The 25905-nt window shown below is 36.1% G+C and overlaps 2 protein-coding genes across 2 annotated transcripts in view; both read left to right on the top strand.

The window, feature by feature from the left end:
• The first annotated feature begins 260 nt into the window (after positions 1-260).
• LOC107755841 (unconventional myosin-Ie-like) lies at positions 261-16409 on the top strand. The gene is made up of 27 exons (XM_016572775.1): positions 261-588; positions 1713-1850; positions 2614-2703; positions 3413-3507; positions 3613-3700; positions 4850-4939; positions 5479-5610; positions 5863-5997; positions 6106-6238; positions 6386-6582; positions 7894-7974; positions 8063-8149; positions 8261-8347; positions 8449-8616; positions 9194-9279; positions 9605-9686; positions 9944-10149; positions 10275-10419; positions 11212-11326; positions 11556-11725; positions 11900-12045; positions 12534-12680; positions 12781-12938; positions 13884-13958; positions 14049-14241; positions 15601-15770; positions 15864-16409. The coding sequence occupies exons 1-27, from the start codon at positions 586-588 to the stop codon at positions 15938-15940; spliced, it is 3294 nt and encodes a 1097-aa protein (XP_016428261.1). The 5' UTR covers positions 261-585; the 3' UTR covers positions 15941-16409.
• A 468-nt stretch (positions 16410-16877) lies between these two features.
• The window catches only part of LOC107756020 (protein prune homolog), a 10479-nt gene continuing 1451 nt past the window's right edge, over positions 16878-25905 (top strand). Inside the window, exons 1-6 of the mRNA XM_016572992.1 lie at positions 16878-17002; positions 20267-20371; positions 20518-20720; positions 21806-21990; positions 22222-22380; positions 22504-22598. Coding sequence (XP_016428478.1) covers positions 16964-17002; positions 20267-20371; positions 20518-20720; positions 21806-21990; positions 22222-22380; positions 22504-22598 — 786 coding nt within the window. The 5' untranslated portion in view covers positions 16878-16963. The remainder of the gene's footprint in view (positions 17003-20266; positions 20372-20517; positions 20721-21805; positions 21991-22221; positions 22381-22503; positions 22599-25905) is intronic.

Genomic DNA, 25905 nt, shown 5'->3' with positions numbered 1-25905 from the left:
TTGTACTAGCTGATATGATGGAAGATGGATATCAGAAAAAAATGATTTGCACCGAGCAGAGTAGTGGTTAGAAATTTTCTAAATAACATTTATTTTATTTCTACATTTATAAGTAACAGAAAATTGTTGTGAGGCACTAAAATGGTTTCACCACACTATCTCCAGCCGAGGCCAGAGGCTCATTTTCTTGTGTTTGTAGTGTGCTGTGATTACCTGTGGCACAGGTAAATCCGTTCAGGATCGTGGGGTGGCGCCGTTATGTGCAAGTATCTGCGATTCGTTCGCAACAGAAAGAAGGAAAAACTCTCCAGTACCTGCCTACACTTGCCGATGCATGGACAACACCCGTAAAACCAATTATTTAATCGTTTCACAAGTGTTCCCGATACATGAAACACTATATCCAGGGTCGTTTACGTTTTTGGATAGAATTAAGAAATCGTATCGGATGTTATAGGTGGAATATCAAATGGACGACTAGATAAATCCTGGAGTTTCACCTGAAGCTTGCAAGATTTCCTCGAAGAGTCCACACAGGACTGAATGTTATCAAGGGTGTGATACAGGAAGTGCCTTTAATCCATCATGGTAAGTACTTTTAAAACCTGAAATAACCTATTAAAATATCAATTTAAGCTGAGTTAAAAAATTAAGAGTTGCAGCTGACTCTAAATCTTGCTCACAACGCTAGTATTGTTCTATTGACCTGTCTGCTACAGTACTACTACGACAGAAGTTGCATTTTCACTGTCGACAAAACAAATTAATGTAGCGGAAGAATTGTAGATTTTAGACATTTATGTTATTGTTTACCTGTCTAGCAAAGTAAATCCCAAATCATTAGTATGGCCTGAAGAAACAGTCTAGCAATAACTTCTGAAATACATTGTAGATATTTAGGTGGACAGTGTTTTGCCTGTCAAACACTCCATCAAAATCGGTTTTGGGACATTAATCTGACAAGAAAATGTAACGCACAATAACTGGAAGTTCCTAGAATTCATGAGAGGACAATGGAAATCTGTCCAATTTATTTGCACTATTCTGTTGAATGTCAGTGAAAGCACATAATAATAATAATAGTAGTTTGAATTCAAAGTCGTTTTTCCCTTCTGTTTAGGATCTGGGAGGGGAGCCCAAGTTTTCCTCAGAATTATTGTTAATGATTTATGCAAGGAGGAAATACTCATTATATTTATCAGAGATTACATTGGCCATACTTAATTCTTAATCACCTGACTAAGCATTTGCATTGTTTATGGCTTGAGGGTGAGAAATATGGCTCACATTTCTTTGTTTTGTTGTACACCTGCACTGCATATGACATATGTGCAGATTTAAGGTACAGGAGTAGTTTTGTTATTGTCATAGTCCTGTCCTGTCAAAGTGTCAGAGGTTTTAACGCTTCACAAGTCTTATGAAAGTGCTCATAACAGAGAGTATTTTATAAATGTCATTTCCTCCTATGTGCCTAGTTGCTGGCTCTTCGTTAATCAGTATATTCTTACACTTATTAACCCTTTAATCAACTTGTTAACTTATTAATTCTGCTGAACACCAGCCCTCTTGTCTAACACAGTGCCGCCAACTGTATAAAGTAGCAAAATGCATTTAAATTATCTTTATGTAACCCAATAGTGTGTCAGCATTCATTCATTTCACAGGTGACCATAGGGATATGTTTAAATGAATAATTGCTCTCTCTCATACAGGGGAGCAAAGAGAAATATCACTGGCAGACCCAGAATGTGAAGGTCAGTGGTGTGGACGACATGGTCCTCCTCTCCAAGATCAGTGAAGATGCCATCACAGATAACCTCAAGAAAAGATACATGGATGACTTCATTTTCGTATCCTTATGTCTGTAATGAACAATAATTATTTGGTTATTTGGTCTGGCATACTTAAATATACGCTACAGTTGAAAAGTTTGGCGTCAGTAAATCATTTTTTAAAGAAATGAATGCTTTTATTCAGAAATGATGCATTACAGTGATCAAAAGAGACAGTAAAGACATAATGTTACGAAAGATTTGAATTTCAAATCAATTTGTTTTTTGAACTTTTTACTTGTCAAAGAATATTTTGTTTCCACAGAAACATTGAGCAGCACCAACTGATAATAATTCGAAGTATTTCTTGATTAACAAATCATCATAATAGAATTATTTTTAAAGGATCATGTCAAACTGAAGAAAATATTTTTAAAATATATTTTCAAAAAGAAAACAGTTACTTTACATTGTAAAAATATTTCACAATATTACTGTTTTTTTTTCTTCGATAAAATAAATGCATAATGTTGCGCATAAGAGTCTTCAGCTATATCATATCTGAAAATTACAGATACTTGGGCTCATTTGACTTGGACCAGAAAGAGAACATTTTAAAATATATTCAAAAAGAAAAAAAACAAAACATTTATCTAGTATCACAGGCAATTATGTGTGCCAATATCTGATTTAGAGAATTGTGTCCCTTTTCCCTGCTCTCCAAATGTAATTAACATGTTTGAGAGCAAAAAAAAAAAAAAAAAAACTGCTCATAGCTCATCTCACATCTCTTTTTGTCAACCTACCAGCATTTGTTTTTGCCATAACCACAACTCTTCAGACATACATTGGTCCTGTGCTGATCTCAGTGAACCCTTTTAAACAGCTGCCGTATTTCACAGACCGTGAGATTGAACTGTATCAGGGAGCTGTAAGTACAATATACATTTTCTATTAGTGTCCAGTACATAATGCTTTACTGTACTATGCCATAAATACATGGAAACTAATAAATGGAGTTAAAGTTCAGATGAATAATCATTCCCGCAGGATAAAGGCCCGTTCACACCAAGCACGATAACTATAAAGATAATGATAAAGATATAGTTCTAAAAATCTTTCTCAATATTAAAGAATAGCATAGTTCACACCAAAACGATAACGGTACAGAGGAACGATATCGTTGTGATCACTTTCAAACCGATTTTTTTCCAGCTGATGAACGATGAAAACACTGACAGCCAATCAGAATCCATCCTGCTATAACGAGCTCAAGAATTTAAAGCGGCAGATGCATGTGCGCTTAGAATAAACAGACGATATCGTTCGCTGGTGTGGACGCTAATATCGTTATCTTTATAGTTATCGTTCTTGGTGTGAACCGGGCTTAAGTCAGATGGAGCAGAGCAATGTCATTGCATGTCCGGTCTTGCTGTTGTGCTTCCAAAAACTGCCTACGAATCTGTATTTGTTAACATCTTCCCCTGGATGGCCAAATCATAAAAACTACATATGTAAATCAGGATGTGTTACTGGTTACGGAATAATGCCTCTACCTCGATTTCATGCAAATGTGACGTTTAATTTTCCAGGACAGTAGTATTAGACCCCGCGATGTGTGTGTATTCTGTCATTCACAGGCGCAGTATGAGAATCCCCCCCACATCTACGCTCTGGCCGACAATATGTACCGCAACATGATGATTGACTCAGAGAACCAGTGTGCCATTATCAGGTCAGGGATCAAGGATCTGGCGCCCACACCCTGAGACACCTTTAAAGTATTTGTATCGCATCAAAGGTTTGCATTATATGTGATCTGAATGTGTTTGTAATACAGCGGGGAGAGTGGAGCAGGAAAGACAGTGGCAGCCAAGTACATTATGAGCTACATCTCCAAAGTCTCAGGAGGTGGAACTAAAGTTCAGGTGAGGCTATCATCTGCTAAATCAGGGTTTCCTAAACGGGGGTTTGTGAAGGAGGGTTTGATAAAAAGCTAATAATTAATTTAAATATATGAATTAATTAATAATGAAATATAAATATAATAAAAATAAATAAATAAATAGAATATTATATAATAAAATATATAAATATATTAATTATATATATAAAAAAATTAATATATAAATGTATATTAAATATAATAGTTAATAAATAAAAATGTAATATAAAATAAAAACAATTAAATTAAATTACTAAAACAAGATGAACTATTTTATTTGTTGACTTGGATGTTATGTGACCATTAACCAAACATCAGAAAACCGTGAACATGCAAATTTGTTGCTAAAATATTGAAATACTAACTTAAAATCTTAGGGGGTGCTTCAAGTAAATATTTTAGGTCAGACAGGTTTGGCTAACAAACAGGTTGGGAATACCTTTGTTAGAAGGCCATTTGCTTAATGAGAGCCTGATTGAACTCAACTCAAAATTCAAGTGAGCTCATGGGTGTGGTTGTTTCTTTTGTTAATATTGCCCAAATTCTGTTCTCATTGTATGTGAAATGTAGTGCCTTTGAAATCACCTAGACAATTATCTGACAATGATCTCTTTGTTCCTCTGTGACACTGAACAATGCATTCCAGTCAGCATCAGTAACTATAAACCTTTAATGATTCAAACTGTTTTTCATAGTTTAAACCAGTGTTTCCCAACCGGGGTGCCGTCTGTCGAGAGCAGGGGTGCCGTGTAAAAAAATAATTTTTAAATATTTTTAAATTGCTAAAATGTTCATAAAAGCAGCTATTATATAATATCCATTTCTGATGTTGCCAATAATTAGAGATGCACTGAAATTCCGGCTGCCGAAAATTAGTTCACCGCTCAGGATTCACTTTCACGTAGTGTGACGCTCTGCGTATTATCCCTCATATCGAAGTTAGAAATTCAAATATTTTGACAAAATTAATTTTGTAGGGTGCCACAAATTTGTTAAAATTTCCAAAAGGTGCCGTGACTAAAGAAAGGTTGGGAAACACTGGTTTAAACGAATAAAGTGTTTAGTGTACATATCTTACATGGCATACTTAAATTGTCTGTGATGTATTGTTGTTTCCTCTTTCCTCTTTTAGCATGTTAAAGACATCATTCTCCAGTCTAACCCCCTCCTGGAGGCTTTTGGGAACGCAAAAACTGTCCGCAACAACAACTCCAGTCGCTTTGTAAGTCTTGCTGCAATGATTTGTCTTAAAAGAAAAGTATTTTAGATCATTTTATTATTATTTTATGTCTGATCATTTTATCCCAATATTTAGAGTCAGAAATTATGATTATTTTACAAATTAATTCATTTTAAAAATACATATAATATTTTTTAATGAAATATATATCTTATAGATATATCTTGTAACTGAAAAAATAATATTGAAATTTTAATTCAATCATATTTTTTATATTATTAGTATTATTATTTAAAGGAACATGTAAGTCTCTCTGCTGTTTAGTCTCTAGAATCGGTGCGCTATCCAGTTCTAAGAATGTCATTTGGAGCATGCTGGTCATTTTATAGCTTGTTGGCTGCAGGATTTGATTGTAGGAGTGCAGTTTGTGTGTGTGTGTGTCTGTAGGCTGTGAAGTTGTAGTTCACTAGGCTTTACTGTTCATTTTCTTTTCTGCAGCAGTATGCCAACACATGCATATGCGATAATGTCAGTGCACAAGCTTTAAGTTCACTGCATAATATGTTTATTTCATACCTCAGGGAAAATACTTCGAAATTCAGTTCAGCCGAGGGGGAGAACCTGATGGTGGAAAGATCTCCAACTTCCTTTTGGAAAAATCCAGAGTAGTGTCTCAGAACCATGGGGAAAGGAATTTCCATATATATTACCAGGTAAAGCTGTAAACTCGTGGAAACACTTAAATGAAAAGGTCATTTCAGGGTGTGATGTGTTGTGTAAGCTGGCAAATTGTTGTGTGTCATGTTACGGCAGTGTGATTTAATCTAGTTAAAGCCAATTGTGGATTTTATTGTGTCATATAGTATCTTACAAAATCAGGTCAGTTTGGAGGATTATTGAAATAGGATAAAAGTCCTGTAGGTTGTTGTTGATACCACTGTTTTTCTTCAATGTTTCTGTATCAGCTCTTGCAAGGAGCCACCAAGGAGCAGAGAGAGAATTTAGGCATCACAACCCCTGATTACTACTTGTACTTAAACCAGTCCGACACCTACACAGTGGAGGATGTTAATGACAAAAAGGAGTTTAAAGACACAATGGTGGGTGTGAAGCATTGAATCCCCTAATAGAAACCTTCTGGTTGTGTTCCTGCCATTCAGTATAAACACTCTCATAATGAAAAAAAAAGATAAAGATTGCATTTTTAGGCTGCCATGTCTGTGGTCGGCCTGTCTTTGGACGCACAGGACACTGTGCTGCAGATTGTGGCAGGAATCCTCCATCTTGGCAACATCGCTTTCAGAGAGGAGGGCAACTATGCTGTGGTGGAGAGTGAAGACTGTGAGTTTATGCTTACATTTTATTCATTTACCAGTATGTATATCCGATTCCAAGTGAGAAGAAGGACAAAACAAGCCATTCTTGAGGAGCTTGTGTAAGGATATTTATCTTACTACATAATGTATTCACTTTCTCACTCTGCTGCAGTCCTGGCATTCCCGTCTTACCTGTTGGGAATCAATCAGGACGGTCTAAAGAGCAAACTAACCAGTCGCATCATGGACAGCAAGTGGGGTGGCAAAACGGAGACTATTTCTGTCACCTTGAACAAGGAGCAGGCCTCCTTCACCCGAGACGCCCTGTCCAAAGCCCTGTATTCTAGACTCTTTGACTACTTGGTTGATGTGAGTCAATTAGAATGTTTAGAATTTGAATTGTCTAAAATAATATGTTTTTGTGTTCCTATGGTGTATTGTAGCATTCAAAAGCTTTGGGTCAGTATGTTTTATTTTGCAAGGAAGCATTAAAGGGGTCATATGATTATTTTGTGTATTTGGTGTAATGCAATGTGTTTATGTGGCTTAAGGTTCAGCAGCAACAATACTACAGTGAGAATCAAAGTTACGCCTTCTTTCTTTGCGTGAACATTTGGGCGGCGTTATGCAAATCTTCCGACACAGTGACGCAGACATGTGGGGGTGTGTTTAAACGAGGCGTTTTAGGAGGGCGTGGACGAGTCTTAACTTTTATAAAGAATATCTCGGTTTGAGACAGACTCTTTGCAACTTTACAGATCTTCTTTATGCACAAAGAGCTTGTAACACTCTAAAGAGAAAGGAAAAGTGTTTAAACGAGGCGTTTTAGGAGGGCGTGGACGAGTCTTAACTTTTATAAAGAATATCTCTTTGGGTTTGAGACTTTAGTCTTTGCAACTTTAGGGATCTTATCTATTCACGAACAGCTTGTAACATTCCAAAGAGAAAGGAAAACTTGAAATTGCATCATATTCAATTCAAGTTTTCAATTCAATTCAGGTTTATTTGTACAGCGCTTTTTCATGATACAAATCATTGCAAAGCAACTTTACAGCAAATTAAGTTTCTACAATATTTAGTGGTAGCTTATCAGTGGTGACTGTCAGTTAATGTACATATGGCAGAAATGTACGGAAAAATCAATTAAAGACGTTATCAATTAAAGACGTAATCAAACAGATGATGAACACTATTAACAGCAAAGGGGTCATATGACCCCTTTAAATTTATCAAAAGTGACAATAAAGACATTTCGAATGTTACAAAAGACTTCTATTGTAAATAAATCCTGTTATTTTGAACTTCCTATTAAACAAAGAATCCTGACAAAAAAAGTATCAAGGTTTCTTCCTGTTTTCCACATTGATAATAATAAGAAATGTTACTTGAGCGCCAATAATAATTTTCATCAGTGGCCATTTTCATGGTGACCAATTAGCATATTAGAATGATGCTGATGAAAATTCAGTTTTACATCACAGGAATAAATTACATTTTAAAACATAAGAAAATAGAACTAACTGTAATGATATTTCACAATATTTACTGTATTTTGATTAAATAAATGCAGCCTTGGTGAGTGTGAAAGTCTTCTTACTGACCCCAAACTTTTGAACGTTAGTATATGTCTCAATAAGCAAAAGAAAAGTCATTTAAATTAGTTTGTGCTTGTATTTGAAGGCCATAAACAAGGCAATGCAAAAAGACCACGAAGAGTTAAACATCGGAGTTCTGGACATCTATGGTTTTGAAATCTTTCAGGTGAGTTAATTTATGTTTTCTACATGCATCTCTTCTTTTTACTCGTTATTTTAATTTTATAAGTAACCACATGCCTTTGCCTCTCTAGAAAAATGGATTTGAGCAATTCTGCATTAACTTTGTGAATGAAAAACTGCAGCAGATTTTTATTGAGCTCACACTAAAAGCAGAGCAGGTGAGAATAATGAATAATTTATGAGAAAGAAATGAGAATACTTTTTAATAAACATATACACACAGAGGTCTCTAGGGAAATGTTTGCTGACGTTTTCCATCTCATTTGCAGGAAGAGTATGTACAGGAGGGAATCAGATGGACCCCCATTGAGTACTTTAACAACAAAGTTGTATGTGACTTAATTGAGTCCAAAGTGGTGAGTTTACACTTTGTAGTTATTCTGCATCAAATCGATTGTCATATGCATAACAACACCCGTTCAACTAATGGCATCTAATGGGCACCTTAATAACCCAGAATCCTCCTGGCATCATGAGCATCCTGGATGATGTGTGCGCCACCATGCATGCAAAAGGAGAGGGTGCAGATCAGACTCTGCTGCAAAAACTGCAGTCGCAAATTGGCACTCATGAGCACTTCAACAGCTGGAACAAAGGTTTCATAGTGCACCACTATGCAGGCAAGGTAAGAGACACTTTTCAAATGTTCAGATGGAGCTCTATATATAGGTAAATGTCAATTTAGAAAAAATCTTGATAAAATAGGGTTAAGAAATTTAGGAATAAATGGGAAATAAATCACATTTTATAAAATGCACCTGGATGGTTGGCAGTAGTGTGGGTGCAACACTGACTCCTACTGTGGAAGAAGTGTGTTTTCCTTCCACTATACACTGTTGGTTTGACATTAGTTGGCCGTGATGGAATATGTGGAACATTTTCACATCTTTTGTACTGACTTTGGGGGATATTTTACAAAATGGACTTAAACATAATTTTAAACAGAGCTAAAAGTACTACACTCTTATAGCAAAAATCGGATCTGCCAAAATATCTGATAAACAAAAACAACTTTGTAAATGAGGATGTATTAATTCTTCATCAAGAGTTCAGTGCGCCTGCACATTGGTAACATGAGTATTATACTTAAATTAATAATCTGAATTTAGTTGCCCTGAGTGTTTTAGTCTGCTTCCAGCAAGTAGAGTCACTCTGATATTGATTAACTTCTTGGTGAGAGTAATAAGAGCCCTTATTTCCAGGTCTCATATGATGTGAGCGGCTTCTGTGAGAGAAACAGGGATGTGCTGTTCAGTGACATCATCGAGCTCATGCAGAGCAGTGAGTTGTAAGTGGTTATTTGGCTATTTTTACTGCTGTTTTAGCCCAAACTTTTTAAAAGCCCCTTAATGCACTCATGCACCGATGCACAACATCTGCAGTTCAGCTGTAATTCCTTAATGAAATAATAAATCACATAAATAAATCATAAAATCAATATGGTGTAGCATTTTTATAGAGGATGGTTTTTTCTTGTGAGATATTCTGTGGTGTATTACTTCACTGCAGGCAGCTCTATGATTATGTCTTCCATGTGCTGGTAAAGAATAAATGGTATTAGGGCTTCAGAGATGTTTGAAATGATTGATCTCTTTTTCTGGTCATATCCACAGGGCCTTCATCAGAGATTTGTTCCCAGAGAACCTGGAGGCTGAGAAGAGGGGCCGTCCCAGCACTGCAGGTTTAAAGATTAAGGTAAAATAACTGATCTACAGAACATAGAAATGCACACTTAAGTAGAAATATTCCTACAATTTGGTTTAAACAATGTATTATGTTTCAGTTCCTAACAAAGTTACTGCCCAACTTGCATTTAGTGCCTGGCGAGTGTGGTGGATGCTGTGTGTAGTTACAGTTAGGTATGATACATGAATGTAATGTTATGCTTTTAGATTTGTGTTATGCTATTGTTCATTTTTCTGTCTTTCTTTTTCTCCCTTCTGCCCTTACAGAAACAGGCAAATAATCTGGTCCAGACATTAATGAAATGCACCCCTCACTATATTCGATGCATCAAACCCAACGAGACCAAAAAGGCTCGCGACTGGGAGGAAAGCCGCATCAAACACCAAGTAGAATATCTGGGACTGCGGGAGAACATCCGTGTTCGTAGGGCCGGCTACGCCTTCCGACGTGTCTTCAAGAAATTCCTGCAAAGGTACAATCGCCACTTACCAATGCCTGTCAAGGTGCCAAATGCTATATATGGACTTTTTTGATAAATTGCAAAATACTTAGAAAATGTGACATGATATGACTAACTATTCTTTTATATTTGCTCAGATATGCCATCTTGACCAGAGAAACATGGCCTCAGTGGCGTGGAGATGAGAAACAGGGTGTCCTGCACCTTTTAAAATCTGTCAATATGGACTCAGACCAATACCAGCTGGGCAAGACCAAAATCTTCATCAAGGCCCCAGAATCTGTATGTACTTTTTTTTTGTAACTTGAAGGTAGTGATGTGAACAGATATATTACAGTTGTGATTTAATGTGATGTTTTCTCAAATATGAGAAATAAATAACCTAATTCATTAACTGAACATTTGAGACCATGTTATCTCCCTTTTTTGCTGTTTTTAAATCATTTTCTCAGAGGTGGGACAGTTTATTTTAGTCATGGACAAATTGAATTGCTTTGCAGTTTGGCTACTTAAATGCATTCCTTTGGCGTGGTGCAATTAAGCGAATATTCTTCAGCTGTGGTTCACATGGCCTTATGTTTTTTCAAACTTTGTTTATATAAAATAGACTCTATAGGTGCGTCCAATTTGTGTACTATTCCGTTTTTAGTATACGTAGTGTGAAAAAGCGCATTTCAGATGCCCGGATGTTACACTTAATTAACCGAAAAAATGAAATGTGGAATGTTGGACACTTTATGCCCTCAACTATAGTTGACTAACTATACTATAAACTATATTTACTGGAGGGAGAGGGGCTACCAGACTCCTATGTTGGATGACTAAATAACCTTATCAAATTAGAATACCAGACGAATGAGTACATAGTGCATAGAATAAGTGCATAGTGTATAGTGCATCAATTGTTACACACCTTATATGTTCAGGCTGTTGTCTTGTGAACTTTAATGAGTGGACACACTTGTCAAAGTTGCTTTGGTCATTTTGTGATTGCATTTTGTTGATATTCTGAAATGTTTTGTTGATATTCAACAGTGATGACTATGAAAAATAAGTATGATTGTCAATCTTTAGTTGTTCCTGCTGGAGGAGATGAGGGAAAGAAAATACAACGGATATGCTCGGGTAATCCAGCAAGCCTGGCGCAAACACATTGCTGTGCGCAAGTATGTCCGCATGCGAGAGGAAGGTAAGACTTCATACAGATTCTTCTCTTTGATTTGTGCAGAAAAAGAATTTAGAAATCATTTTTTTGGTTTATACTGCGTATAAATGACTAGGTTTGTGTAAAATTGTGTCTGGACCCCCTTTTTCTTCTGTATCAATCAATGAAAATTGACAAATTTAATAAATAGGGCCTTGGGAATACAATCAAATGTACTTCATTTTCAATCACATTGATTCTGTAATGATTCCAGCCTCTGACCTCCTGCTGAACAAGAAGGAGAGACGAAAGAACAGTCTGAACCGCAATTTCATGGGAGACTACATTGGCATGGACAACCATCCAGAGATTCGGCAGTTCGTGGGTCGTAGGGAGAGGGTTGATTTTGCTGACGTGGTGGTCAAATATGACCGCAGATTTAAGGTTGGACTCAAAGTCCCATTTAACATTCTGAAACTTATAGCTCACTTCCTGAGTAACTGTTTAGTAGTAGTTTGTGCTAGTTTACTGAACCAGCAGATGTTTCATTCTGCACATGTAGTTCATCTGACAAATTTCATGTGACCACATACTCACATGCTGTTTCAACACCTACAGACTGTCAAGCGTGACCTCATTCTCACCCCTAAGTTCCTCTATTTGATTGGACGTGAGAAGGTGAAACAGGGTCCTGAGAAAGGCCAGATTCGGGAGGTCTTGAAAAGATTGATCGAGGTGGAAAAGATCCAGTCTGTCTCTCTTAGGTACTCCATCTTGTAATATGCATGATAACCTTTAGGCCTTGAAAGTTCTCCCTACATTAAAGCTTCAAACTGATTAATAAATCATACATTTAAATAAGAATGAAAATAAAGGGTTTTCTAACCCTAAGTTCTTAAAGGGATATGAAAATTCTGTCATCATTTGTTCACCCTCAAGTTGTTCCAAACCTGTATGAATGTCTTTTTTCTGCTGAACGCAAAAGAAAATATTTTCTAGTTTCTGATTCCCATTGACTTCCATAGTATTTTTTTCCATACTGTCGAAGTTGCTGGAGCCCAGCAACTGCTTGCCCACATTCTTTTAAATAACTTCTTTTATGTTCAACAGAAGAAAGAAACTCATACAGGTTTGGAACAACTTGTGGGCGAGTGAATGATGCCTTTAAACCAGTATTTAAGCAGGTTTTCATAATTTTCTAAATTGCGTATGGATGGTGGGCAAATCAGTTATTGTACCTCTCTTTCCTCAGCACACTACAGGATGACCTCTTCATAGTGCACGAGGATCAATATGACAGTGTGCTGCAGTCTGTCTTTAAAACCGAATTCCTCAGTCTTCTGTACAAGCGTTACGAGGAAAAAACACGGAAAAAGCTGCCTCTTAAGTTTAACAACCTGTGAGCAATGTTTCCCTCACTGAGAAATGTACCATGTGCTGTATTATTCAGAAAAATTATGATATGTTGGTCTTGTCATTTCAACATTTTTCTCTATCAGGCTTGAATTTAAGGTGAAGAAAGGAGGATGGGGTCCATTTTCATCTGCTGGCTCTCGACAGATCCAGTTTCAGATGGGTCAGGGTGATGAAGCAGTTCTGAAGCCCAGCAGCAAGGTCCTGACTGTCAGTATTGGACCCGGTCTGCCTAAAAATGCAAGTGAGTCCGTTGAAATTTTGAGTTGTAGTAAAAATGTTTTAAATGCTTACAATACAGTGTTTTACTCTTATAGATTGTGTGTCTGTTTATAGTCGAATTTGTAAAACTTTTGAAATACCTTTATGGGCTATATAATCACTATTTAGTAGTCTTGACAACCATTTTGCATACAATTTTGAGATAATGGAGACATACATATTTCCTCGTTCAAAAGTTTGGGCTGGTAAGATTTTTTTTAAAGTGTATCTTATGCTCACCAAGGCTGCATTTATTTGATCAAAAACAGTAATATTGTGAAATATTAATTAGGGCTGTGAAATGATTAATCATAAGTAATCACATCCAAAATAAATAAATAATTTTAAAATGTATACATGTATGTGTGTGTATTTATAGATACATAATAAATATACACAATACACACACACATATTATGTTAACACACACTTTTATTTTGGACGCGATTAATCGCGATTAATTGTTTGACAGCCCTAATATTAATACAATTTAAAATAACTGTTTTGTTTTTTTAAACATATTCTGAAATGTAGTTTATTCCTGTGATGCAAAGCTGAAATTTCAGCAGAAATCATTCTAAGATGCTCATTTGGAAGAAATATACTTATTAACATATAATACATTCAAACATTCGTATTATTATCAATGTTGAAAACAGTTGTGCTGCTTAATATTTTTGTGAAAACAATACATTTTTTCAGGATAGAAAGTTCAAAAGTGGCAGTAAAAACAGCAGTTTATTGTTACAAAAAATGTCTATTAAAAATGCTGTTCTTTTGATCAATGTAATGCATCATTGCTTATTTAAAAGAATTTATTAAGCGTCAAACATTTGAATGATAGTGTATGCATGGTGTGTGTGTATTCTATCCATCCATCCATCCATTCATCCATCTATCTATCTAGTCACAATTATAATTTCTGTAGGACCCACTCGCCGTGACAACCGAAAAAGCAGGTACAAGGGGAACCAAAATCGCAATGTAGGCCAGTATTCACGTGGTAAGACCACAATTTTACATATTTGACAAAAGTTGCCACTAAACTGTTTTAGAAATAGTTTTAAAATGTTCCTATGGCCTGTGATTTCAGAACCTCCTAAGTCTGATAGTCGAGGAAGAGGAACCCAAGGGCAGCCCGCCGTTAGGAACTCTCTGCTCCATCAGCAGTCCAGTATGGATCAGCCTACCCTTCCCAGACTCCAGGGATCTCACTGCAGTCAACGCGAGAGCCACATCGACAGTGATATGGGCTTCATGAAAGTTCCTGATCAGGGCGTGGCAGGGTGAGATGATGTGTTGTATGACAGAATCCCAGATAAATGCGATTAAATGTATTATATCCTCCAAGCCATACTGACTGAAGACTTTACAATCTCGAAACCTGTTTGGCTAAAACTAGATCACAGATCAGTATGTTAATAATTGTAACACAAATTTTTAAAGTGGCCCTATTATGCCATTTTTAAGGTTCCTAATATAGTTTTGGGAGTCTCCTACAATAGGTTTACATGCATGCAAGGTCAAAAAATGCTTTCATTTTATCAAAATATTCATTTAATATCACCTCATTTTCCAACGATTCTCAAACAAATAGTTTGAAGCAGTTCTAAGATTCAGTCTCTCTAAACCCCTCCTTTCCGTGAGCCTACTCTGCTCTGATTGGTCAGATGGCCTAGTCTGTTGTGTTTGGTGTACCGCGTACATCGCGTGTCAGAAACCATATGCCTACTGCCATAGTTCCGTATTCTGAAACGCTCGATAGGAAATATAAACATCTATTATTTATCATACTTACAGGTTGTGATTCAGTGGAGCCAGCTGGTCCAAATAAACTGGGTACAGAGCCATCTTTCAGGAGCAAGCATTTTGTGAATCCCGCGTTGAACCCCCCGAGATTAGAGAAGCTTTCATCAGTAAAATTACGGGAACACAAAAAAAGATTGGGGTTGTACTACTGTGGTACAGTGGAAAAATGAATTTTAACCACTGATTCTTTGCAGCCTCATCTTTCGGAAGTGAAAATAAAATGAATTTACTTTCACAGTGTAGGACACAATGTCTTCCTGACAGGATGTTAACCACACAAAGCTACAGTGTTTGAGGGCGGGTCAAGTTGTTCGCGGCCGGCCAACATAGAACATAGGCGGGCATTATGCAAATGTGTTACCTCGTGATGTGTAGCCGTCACGGAAGTGCGATTCGAATTACTGACGACTCGTTTAGGCTGTTTAGAGTTGATTCCTTCTTTTGGGAGACAATAACTTTATTTATCGTGCACTTTCGACTTTACAACAGATCATTTACATTCACATACAGCCACATTACAGACTGCATGAAAGGCAATATTCGAAATGGCATAATAGTCGCACTTTAAGAAATTAATTCAGTCATTGAGGTTATTATAGTATTTTTTTCTGTTTTCGATGCCATCTGAATTTAATTTGAATAAATACTCTATCATTATTCGTTTTTTTTCAGAGATACTAAAACAAAAAATAATGTGTCAATTTTTATATTATTTTAGTTAATTTTAAAGTGATAGAAATTTAGTTTCAGTTTTTGCCAGCAATGTTAGTTTTTATTTTAATTTCAATATTTTATTTCAATCTTCCAAAGGAAATATTCTCTGTGTTTTCTCTCAGAATGCATCGCAGACGTTCAAAAGAGTACAAGCCTCTTCCAGGTTCAGGGGGACCCAAACCCAAACCCAGACCCCGCACCCCACAATGCAGAGCACTCTACGCTTATGATGCTCAGGACACAGATGAGCTCAACTTTCAAGCAGATGAAATCATAGAAATCCTATGTGAAGGTAATCTATTTTTATAATATTAAAAGTGAACTTTATACAGATTATATTGGGTTAGCGAATACTGCACTAACCCAAGATGTGCTGTCTGCCCAGATCCCTCAGGTTGGTGGCAGGGCCGTCTTCGAGGAAAGGAAGGCATGTTTCCTGGCAACTACGTTGAGAAGATCTAAACCGGCATGCTATTGGACAAAATGTGATTCATAGCAGAAATTCACTCAAGAAGAACAAAGCATCAGCATTATATCAGAGACACTTAGCGCCGAATCATATCCCCAAGTGCATTGATGTTTACTACACAAGGTGCCACCCTGACAAAAATGTGTTAATATTCATTAGGATCCTACATTAAACCACCTACATAAATCAGATGAAATTTTAGGATGTTTTTTAATAGAAAGTAATGTTAGATGTAAATGTAGAAGAAAAACTATAATGCTGTTTCACCATGTTACCCAGTGTAAAACATTATTATTATTTTTTTTAAATGTGTTTTTGGAGAATAGAATGGATACATCAATATTTGAATGTACTGTATTTTACTAAAGTTGTATTTTAAAGATCCAATTTCTACTTTTTTACTGATATTGTACAATTGTATAAAATCAGAGAAGCTGTTTTTAGATACTCAGACAAAAAATAAATACATTTTAATTAATTAAAATTAATTAGTTAATTTTGACAAGCACAATTTTTCTTGCCTTTATAGACAAATTTCGAATGAAACAGCAAAATGGGGTGAGACGTATTAAAGAGTCCATTGAGGGACTTCTCATTCTAGTTAGCATTTGATTGGACAAAAAAAATCTGTGAAGTGCATAAGTCATCATCAATATTTTTGTTTAATTTTCCCTCAAAAGAAATATTTTAATTTTCAAACATGTATATTTGATAAAATATTGGGTCATTTTTATTTGGTCACAGTTTAGGAGAACACTAGCATAGAGATGATTCTCAAAGGTAACACATGGACCCTCTCATTTTAGGGTCTTTCGTGAGTCCACAACATAACTACATTTCCCGACACACCATGTGACGTCACGACGTAGGTCACGTGTGCTCGCAAACCTCTGAATTCCGAGTGGCTCAACTTACAGTGAGCCACTGAGACACTACACTTTACAGAGGCACTGAAGGGCATTTTATACTCCTTCAGGATATTCCGTTACGTGAAAACTCTCGGGCTCCGTGTAACAATGGAGGCATATTTACGGAGCTGTCGTGGCGTGCTTAAGGTAAGACAATGGTAACGTTACTGTACGCTAAAAGAGAGGGTTGCGCGTGGTATGTTTGCTTCTACCATTTTACCCACTTAAAATGTGGCCAGTGGCCAGTGTTTGCACAGTGCGTGTTGAGAAATTCATAAACATGAGTGTGTTTGCCGTGTATGATGGCTTTGTGTGATAAATAATGTATGCTTTGTTTGATACACACTTGAAATTGACACAAGTCATATGGTATGACGCGCGTGTAGACTCTGACCGCATGCGCCAATGATAGAAACAACCACATACATTGAAACTACGCACGCGTGCTTGTTTATGTTTTTAAATTGTATAATAACAATACGTTTATCATAATGTTATTTATACGTGTATAATTTTATTTTAAAAAGTACATTAAGTAATATATATATATATATATATAATTATATATTACATTTACACAATTTTTCATTTACAAATGTACACACTTTTTATAATTTACACATTTGCTATTAAAAGCGGTTTAAAACAAATTTAATGAGCTGTTTGGTTCAAATGCATCTTTTGGAGACTATTTTCTAAAGGTGCTGTCAGTATGTTTAGTCAATAAGAACAATTCCCACTTTTCTAGTTTTTCAGCTTAATGCACTCAGTTTCAAAACTGAAGGTGGCCCAATTTGCAGAGACAATAACAGCTGCTGTCCGGTGCACATGATCCTGACATAATCTGTCCAACAGTTGTACATCTCTCTACCCAAAACACTGTTGTTTTAAACCCAAACACCCTGACACCTGCACTCACCCACTGCTGGGTGGATATACTGAAGCCCCGTGTTTACTTGGAGATGGGTTCTTTAACTAATTCAGTCAATGATTGAAGAAATGATTCGGTTGCACTTGTGGTCATAGTGCTTTTTGTCTGCATTGAAGCGTGAGTTTTCAAATAGATCGCACACTAGAGCTCTTTCTACCCTGACCCGAGACCCGCAGGTTCTGTACCGTTTACTCACCGTCCCGTGGTCCATTTCACATTGCTGTGACTAACTTCCTGTGCTGTCCTCCGGCCATGCACATACGGACATGAATAAGCATGTTTTTCCTGCACTTCCCCATCTAACAGAGATTTTGGTGATGATTATCACATGAGAAAGAGGGATCTTGCCAAAACCTCACCCGAAACAAGCCTCACCCCTGGTCTGTGCCAGTTGTGAGCTCAGTCACTCTGTGTTGACAGTCCGTAGTCCAGCATTTCAAACAAACCCCAGCTGGCAGCCCAGATCAGAGTACATCATTTAATGTTGACGTCACAGATGGCTTCTGTATTCGGCTGGAGTAATGGAGCAGGCCAAATGCTAATTAACGCTGGATGAGGAGTCATCATGCGGAGGGATAAAAGGTTTTATTGAATCCAGGGCGATGCGTTCGGTGTTATTCTATTAAAAGTGCTTTTCATCTCGCAAGTGGTCCAGCAAATAGGCTTCGAAATAGAGTTGTGAGTTCTTAAGTTCCAAAATAAAAAAAGAGAGAGAGAGAAAAGCACATTTTAAGAAACATATAATCCATAACTACACTACTGTTTGAAAGTGTTGGTCAGTCTTTTTTATAAAGAAAGTAATAATTTCATTCAGCAAGGATCCATTAAATTGACCAAAACTTACAGTAAAGACATTTATAATGTTACAAAAGATTTCTTTTTCAAATAAATGCTGTTCTTTTGACATTTCTGTTCGTCAAAGAATCCAGAAAATCAAAAAATTATTCCGCAGCAACTGTTTTCAAAATCAATAATAATAAATGTTTTTCACAGTGTTTTCACAAGAATAATATATTTAAAAAGAAAGAGTTATTTTAAATTGTAATAATATTTCACAATATTACTGTTTTTATTCTTTTTTTAAAAAATGCAGCCTTGGTGAGCAAAAAAGCCATCAGAAACATTAAAAATCTTACAGACTCCAGACTTTTTTTTTTTTATTTTTTTTTTACAGTAGTGTATATTCCAAGTCTTCTGAAGCTGTACTATTATTCATCATGTTCTTCTTTTTCAAATAAATGCTGTTCTTTTGACATTTCTGTTCGTCAAAGAATCCAGAAAATCAAAAAATTATTCCGCAGCAACTGTTTTCAAAATCAATAATAATAAATGTTTTTCACAGTGTTTTCACAAGAATAATATATTTAAAAAGAAAGAGTTATTTTAAATTGTAATAATATTTCACAATATTACTGTTTTTATTCTTTTTTTAAAAAATGCAGCCTTGGTGAGCAAAAAAGCCATCAGAAACATTAAAAATCTTACAGACCCCAGACTTTTTTTTTTTTATTTTTTTTTTACAGTAGTGTATATTCCAAGTCTTCTGAAGCTGTACTATTATTCATCATGTTCAGAACAACACTGAAATTGACTCTAAAAATCTGTAGTGCACTTCACCATAGCTCTCAAATCTCATTTTCGCCTCTGTATATTGTTACTTACTGTGAAATCGTTTACAAGACATGCAAAAACAAAAGCCATTATTGTTAGCATTAAATGTTTTCACACAATATTTAAATATGTGGAAGTGTGGATGAGATTTGAGCTGTGGCAGAGAACGATTTTCAGCTAATAAAACAGATCTGTTCCTCACAAATACATAATTTGACTATATAGTGCATAAGTTATGTGGCCTACTTTAAAAAAAAAAATTTTTTATAACCCCTAGTCACTGTATGTATGTATTTTATTGTATGAACAAGAGCAGTGTCAGCATTCATCAAAACATCTTTTATGTCGAACAGAAAAAAAAAGTCTTGGAAGTTGAGCAAATGATGACAGAAGTTTCATTTTTGGGTTAACTATCCCTTTAAGAACAAATATTAAACTTAAAAGAAAATGAGTTATTCATGTTATCATCTGTTAAAGGAATACACTGCTTTACTAAATCTGGTGAGAAGCCACAAAATGTGTTTTATCTCTGACACATTGTACCTCCCACTGGCTGCCGGTAATATAGAGCGACCGGGTGATCATAAGTTCAGCATTGTTTGTCAGATGAAGCTCTTTGTGGAGCTGGAAGTCTTCACAGTCTGTTGGATGCATTTTCAGCTTGTCATGTACTTGCTGCTTGCAGTAAATATTTATGCGTAGGTAATGTCACAGAAACCAAAAACAGACATTCTAGTTTTGTATTTCAGCCTGGTTTAATAAAGGCCACCAAAACCTTATTATGAAGAACTAGGTTTGCAGTTATATGTTATGAATTCTTGTCCTATATTAGTCCAGCAGCCTGTGACATTGTTCTCTTTCATTCTCAGGGTTGTAGTAAGAACAGCCCAGGGCTGCATGTCGTAATGGGAAATGAGGCTTGTGATATGGACTCCATGGTATCAGCCCTGACCTTCGCCTACTTTCTTTCAAAGGTATGCAATCCCCAACCTAATAAACCACTTTTGCTGCGGTGTTCTTGGAAAACTTGAGAATTGTGGCAGAGATAATAGATGTGATAATTCTGTGCTAGAGGATGGGGATTATTGTTTTGTTCATCATTATTGTTGTCCTCTCGTAGAGTCTTGATTGTAAGAAGATGCCGGTCCCTGTACTCAACATCCCACGAGCTGAGTTCCCCTTGCGCTCTGACAGCATCTTTCTGCTGAGAGAGACCGGTCTGTCGCAGGACTGCCTGCTGTTCAGAGACGAGGTGGACCTCCACGGCCTGCACAAGAATAAACAACTGATGCTGACCCTGGTCGACCACAATATTCTGCCCAGGTCAATCTTCTGTTCTGTAGCACATATGCAATATGTGTAGTACACCATGTTCCATCTTCACATAAAAAATTCATGCAGTTTTAGAGTAATTAATGAACTGAGTTTGGGGTCAGTAAGATTTGTTGTTTTTGAAAGGAATTAATACATTTATTCAGCAAGGATGGATTAAATTCATCAAAAATGACAGTAAAGACTTTTATAATGCTCCCAAAAATGTCAATTTTAAATAAATGCCATTCTTTGAGCTGTCAATTCATCAATTGAGCATTCGTTTCATCAAGGATGCTGAAAAATGTCATGGTTTCCAACAAAAAATATTAAGCACCAGCACAACTGTTTTCATTGATAATAATCGGAAATGTTTCTTATGCACCAAGTCATTGTATTAAAATGATTTCTGAAGGATCATGTGATACAGAGACTAGAGTAATGACTGTTGAAAATTTAGCTTTGCAATCACAGGAATAAATTACGCTTGTTCTTTTAAATTGTAATTTTTAATTGCTGAGCATATATAAAAGCATATGAGCATATAAAGATGACTTTCAAAAAATTACATAATCTCATCTGCCAACTTTTAAACAGTAGTAGTTATGTATTTAAAATAATACATTTATAATAATAGCCATTAATTGCAATAGAATTATGAAGCATTTTACTGCACCATATGCCTGAATGTATGTAAATGTGTGCTAAAAGGGTCTCTTTAAAAATGAATGGCAACAAAAAATAAATATCAGAATATTGTTACAACAGTTATTGTATATTAATCTAATTAGTGCACCATTAATAGCTACATATAAAGTGTTTATTGTACTGAACCTGTGACCACAGAAGCAGGATACGTGCTGAAATGTGAAACATTTTAAAAATATATTAATATAAATAATATAACCCATAAAATAAATATATTCTATAAATATAATAAATATATTCATATTCTAATATTAATAAATATTAGAATATGCAATAATATATGAATATTATTATTATTATTTTAAATCTGTGAAATGCCAATCAAGTTCTGAAGTGAATATCAGGAAATGTGGTCAGTTCTTTTATAATAAATCTGTGTTATTCTGTAGTGCTGACAGTGAACTGGAGGACGCAGTTGTGGAAGTGATTGACCATCACCTCCTACAGAGGCCCACATCCCCCTCCTGCCCTGTCACTGTGGAGCCCGTGGGCTCCTGTGCCACCTTGGTTACAGAGCGCATAGCCCAAAAAGCACCTGAGGTGCTCGACCAACAAGTGGCTCAGCTTTTATACGGTGAGTCATGGCGATGTGATAAACACAGAGGAATGTGAGCTCTCACAGCATGACTGCTATTCAATCTGTTAGACGCTGTTGTTAGACATCAGATGGGCTCAGCATGGTCTTCAGTGGCATTTAGCCGGAGTCAGTTTGTCCATGGTACCCTCTAGATTTGACTTGATAGAGATGTGAGATGTCAGCAGAAAGATAAAATCTTGTTAACTTGCATAATGTATGTGTTGACAGGTGCCATTATCCTAGACTGTGTTAACATGGCACCTGAGGCAGGCAAAGTCACCCCTAAGGACAGCCAGTACGCCGTCTTTCTGGAGAAACGTTTTCCCAAACTGCCTCAGAGGGGTGCTCTCTTTCAGTCGCTACAGAATGCCAAGTTTGATGTGTCAGGTGAGAGGATCTTTTACTGTGTAGGTTAATGAAACAAACCACTTGATGTAGACATAATAAACAGTATAATTTGAAAGCATGCATTCATCAAAAGTAATTTCACGGTACTGTTCTGTATTTCAGGGCTCTCCACAGAACAGATGCTGTTGAAAGACATGAAAGCAGCATCTGGTGGGGATCTAAAATTAGCTGTCAGTGTCATTTACATGACACTAGAGGTCAGTGCTGTTATTTGACATATTTCACTTGACCTCTAATAGCTTCTACAATCTCTGAAGCTTGTAATGTCTTGATTTGATTGTTTTTGGCTGATACCGCTTTTAACAAAAAATTATATTTATGCATATATAAACAAATTCTGATATTTTGTCACTATTGCATGTTTTTTTTTTTGTCACCTGATTGGTGTTTTGTTTGAATTGTGTTTTTAAAGGGGTCATATGATGCTGCTAAAAAGAACATTATTTTGTGTATTTGGTGTAATGAAATGTGTTTATGCGGTTTAAAGTAAAAAAAACACATTATTTTCCACATACTGTACATTATTGTTTCTCCTCTATGCCCCGCCTTTTTGAAACGCGTCGATTTTTACAAAACTCATCGGTCTGAAAAAGCGAGGTGTGCTGTGATTGGCCAGCTATCCAGTGCGTTGTGATTGGCCGAATACCTCAAGCATGAGACGGAAATGTTACGCCCCTCACCATACTGTGATGGCGTGTCCCAGCCGGAGCGACGACACAAAAACATTAAAACCCATTACAAACGAGGCATTTGTTGCATCTAGTGGGGACATAATTACTGATTATAATGACTTATACTGTCTTTTTACGCGTTGCATTGCATCGTGCCGCGTAAACATAAAACCCTGTCTGCATTTGTGATCAGAGAAATGACAAACAACAAGTGCTACTCCACACTGCCCAAAAAACTCGCGTTTGAATCATCAGTGGCAAATGATAAAAGAAAACGTACTTACGTGAGTCAGAACTGCCGGCATTTTAGTCTAACGTTACTCTCCCAGGATCAGTAAACAGTCCTCCATAAAATGTGCCGGCGATCCACAGCACTAAGTTGAAGTATTCCCTCAGCGACCAGCACAGATCAGCTCTAGGCATGACGAAGTGGATATCGTCCTCTTTTGGAAGACCAAACAAAGTAGTTTCGCTTTTACAACGAAACACACAGCGTCTTCAGGACATGGCGGCAACGGCAACAACAATACTACAGCGAGAATAAAAGTTACGCCTTCTTTCTTTGCGTGAACATTTGGGCGGCATTATGCAAATCTTCCCACATAGTGAGGTAGATATGTGGGGGCGTGTTCGAACGAGCCGTTTTAGGTAGGTGTGGCTGACTCTTAACTTTGATAAAGAATATCTCTTTGGATTTGAGACTTTAGTCTTTACAACTTTACAGATCTTCTTTATGCACCAAGAGCTTGTAACACTCCAAAGAGAAAGGAAAAAATGAAATCGCATCATATGACCCCTTTAAAGGATTTAATCACACTCTTAAGTTATTTTTTTTTGTAATTGTTGTAGCAAAATTCTATAATGTCTGTTGAATTTTTTTTCTTTCATTGCTTTTCTTTCAAACAGACACGTCTGTTTTTTTAATTGCAATATTACATAGGAACAATGAAAGAAGTAATATAATACTAATATGATCATTTCAATAGGGGTTTTAAACAATAAAACTTTTTTTGTGATGGAACATTACAAATTACTCACACCTCAGTCTATTTTATTAACTATTAAATGTGTTTCAGTACTGAACGATTGTTTGCTATACATGCAGAATGTATTCTTGTTTTCTTAAAAGTAACTTTGGATTTCATCTTGAAATTATAAACTACTTTTAGCTCAAGTTGCTGAATAAACAGCAATGTGATGCATGGTCAAAAACAAAAGATGCTTGTTTTATGCCTGTGTATGCAGTGCTGCTTGAAAGTTTGTGAACCCTTTAGAATTGTCTATTTCTGCATAAATATGACCCAAAACATAATTAGATTCTCACACAAATCCTGAAAGTTGACAAATTCACATACTTTTGCCACTCACAAATATTTAACACCAGATCATTTTTCTCAATAAATAAATGACAAAGTATATATTTTTGTCTCTTTTGTTTGATTGGATTCTCTTTGTCTACTTTCAGGATTTGTGTGAAAATCTAATTATGTTTTGGGTCATGTTTATGCAGAAATATAGAAAATTCTAAAGGGTTCACAAACTTTCAAGCAGCACTGTATACTATAGGTGATTGTATTGGTGCATCTCTATAACCTATAAGTTATGTATGGAATCTCATTGCATACTTGCAGCATTTCTAAAACTCTCTAGCAGGACTATTTCTGATGCTTATTTTAAATTTAGAAGATCACTATGGGATCATATTCCCGCCAAATGTATTGCAGTCACAGATAAAAAAATAACAAGCGTGAAACCAAAATTTAAAAACTCCACTAGTTCTAGATTGACAGCTCCTCCTCTAGCCAATCAGTCGAAGAGGGGCAGTGACGTCACTCCAATGCGCCTCATTACTGCCGATGTTCAGTGTTCTGTTCACTTGTACAGGTGAAAATGGACAACTGTCAGCTGGGAAACATCTTTCCATACAGGACACCGTTATATGTGTCTGTCTGTCACTGCTTTACGTTTGCTATTCTGAAAAATTTGCTTTCATTTTTTAATTTTGTGCAATATAATTTTGCTTGCGTTTTTCAATTTTGGTTTCACGCTTGTTATTTTTTTATCCATGACTGCAATACATTTGGCGGGAATATGATCCCATAGATCACATGCAAATTACATGTTTCCTCCTAAATGAAGTGAATCTTGTGTTTGTGGTATGCATTTAGCCTCAGTACTTGGTTCCACAAAGAGAGAGAGGAAATGTAGATTCTGAAATTTAAGGAGCTACTGTTGTGGGCACAAAGTGTGCTCATGTGCCCATCCTCGTGACTCATGTGAATTCCTCATTAATACTGAAGCACAACTGATTCCAAGTCAGACACACCCAGACTCACCGCAGGGCTGGGCGGCCTGTCTCGCACACCCACTGATTACACCAGACGTTAACCTCCGTGACAGACTCTACACTTCTCTTGTTAGTACACATACAATATTAAGACATGATGTTGCTGAATCAGATGTGAGAAGTATCAAAACTTTCTTTGTTCACACTATAGGAGACTTTTTTTTTTCTTTTTTTTTTACATTGTATAGTAAGTCCAAAAAATAAGTCCCCGATATTTTAATTATAACACTTGAAAAATAAATGATATTACCCACAGAATCTCAATTATTACTTCAAAGTAATAATGCCACTTATTTAATGTTTATTACATAATTATTTAAACTGTCAAATTACCAAAGTTAATCAGAAATATTTGTCAATTGATTCAGAAGAGATCAGAGATGTCATAAAATAAAATGTTTGATCTGTGCATATTTTAAAGATTACATTTTTCAGGTGTAAATACCTTGCACTGATAAATGTAATTTTTTTTTTTTTTTTTTTTTT

The sequence above is a fragment of the Sinocyclocheilus rhinocerous genome, unplaced genomic scaffold (genome assembly GCF_001515625.1).
Source record: "Sinocyclocheilus rhinocerous isolate Xijiao unplaced genomic scaffold, SAMN03320098_v1.1 scaffold11, whole genome shotgun sequence".
Lineage (NCBI taxonomy): Eukaryota > Metazoa > Chordata > Actinopteri > Cypriniformes > Cyprinidae > Sinocyclocheilus > Sinocyclocheilus rhinocerous.
The sequence above is the reverse complement of the archived record's forward strand: the minus strand, read 5'-3'. Positions and strand labels throughout refer to the sequence as shown.

Bases quoted from the DNA above. Each gene is read 5' to 3' on its own strand.
- LOC107755841 (XM_016572775.1), top strand. The intron at 3,508-3,612 runs GTCAGGGATCAA...TTTGTAATACAG, and splicing joins AACCAGTGTGCCATTATCAG to CGGGGAGAGTGGAGCAGGAA. The intron at 9,280-9,604 runs GTAAGTGGTTAT...TCATATCCACAG, and splicing joins CTCATGCAGAGCAGTGAGTT to GGCCTTCATCAGAGATTTGT.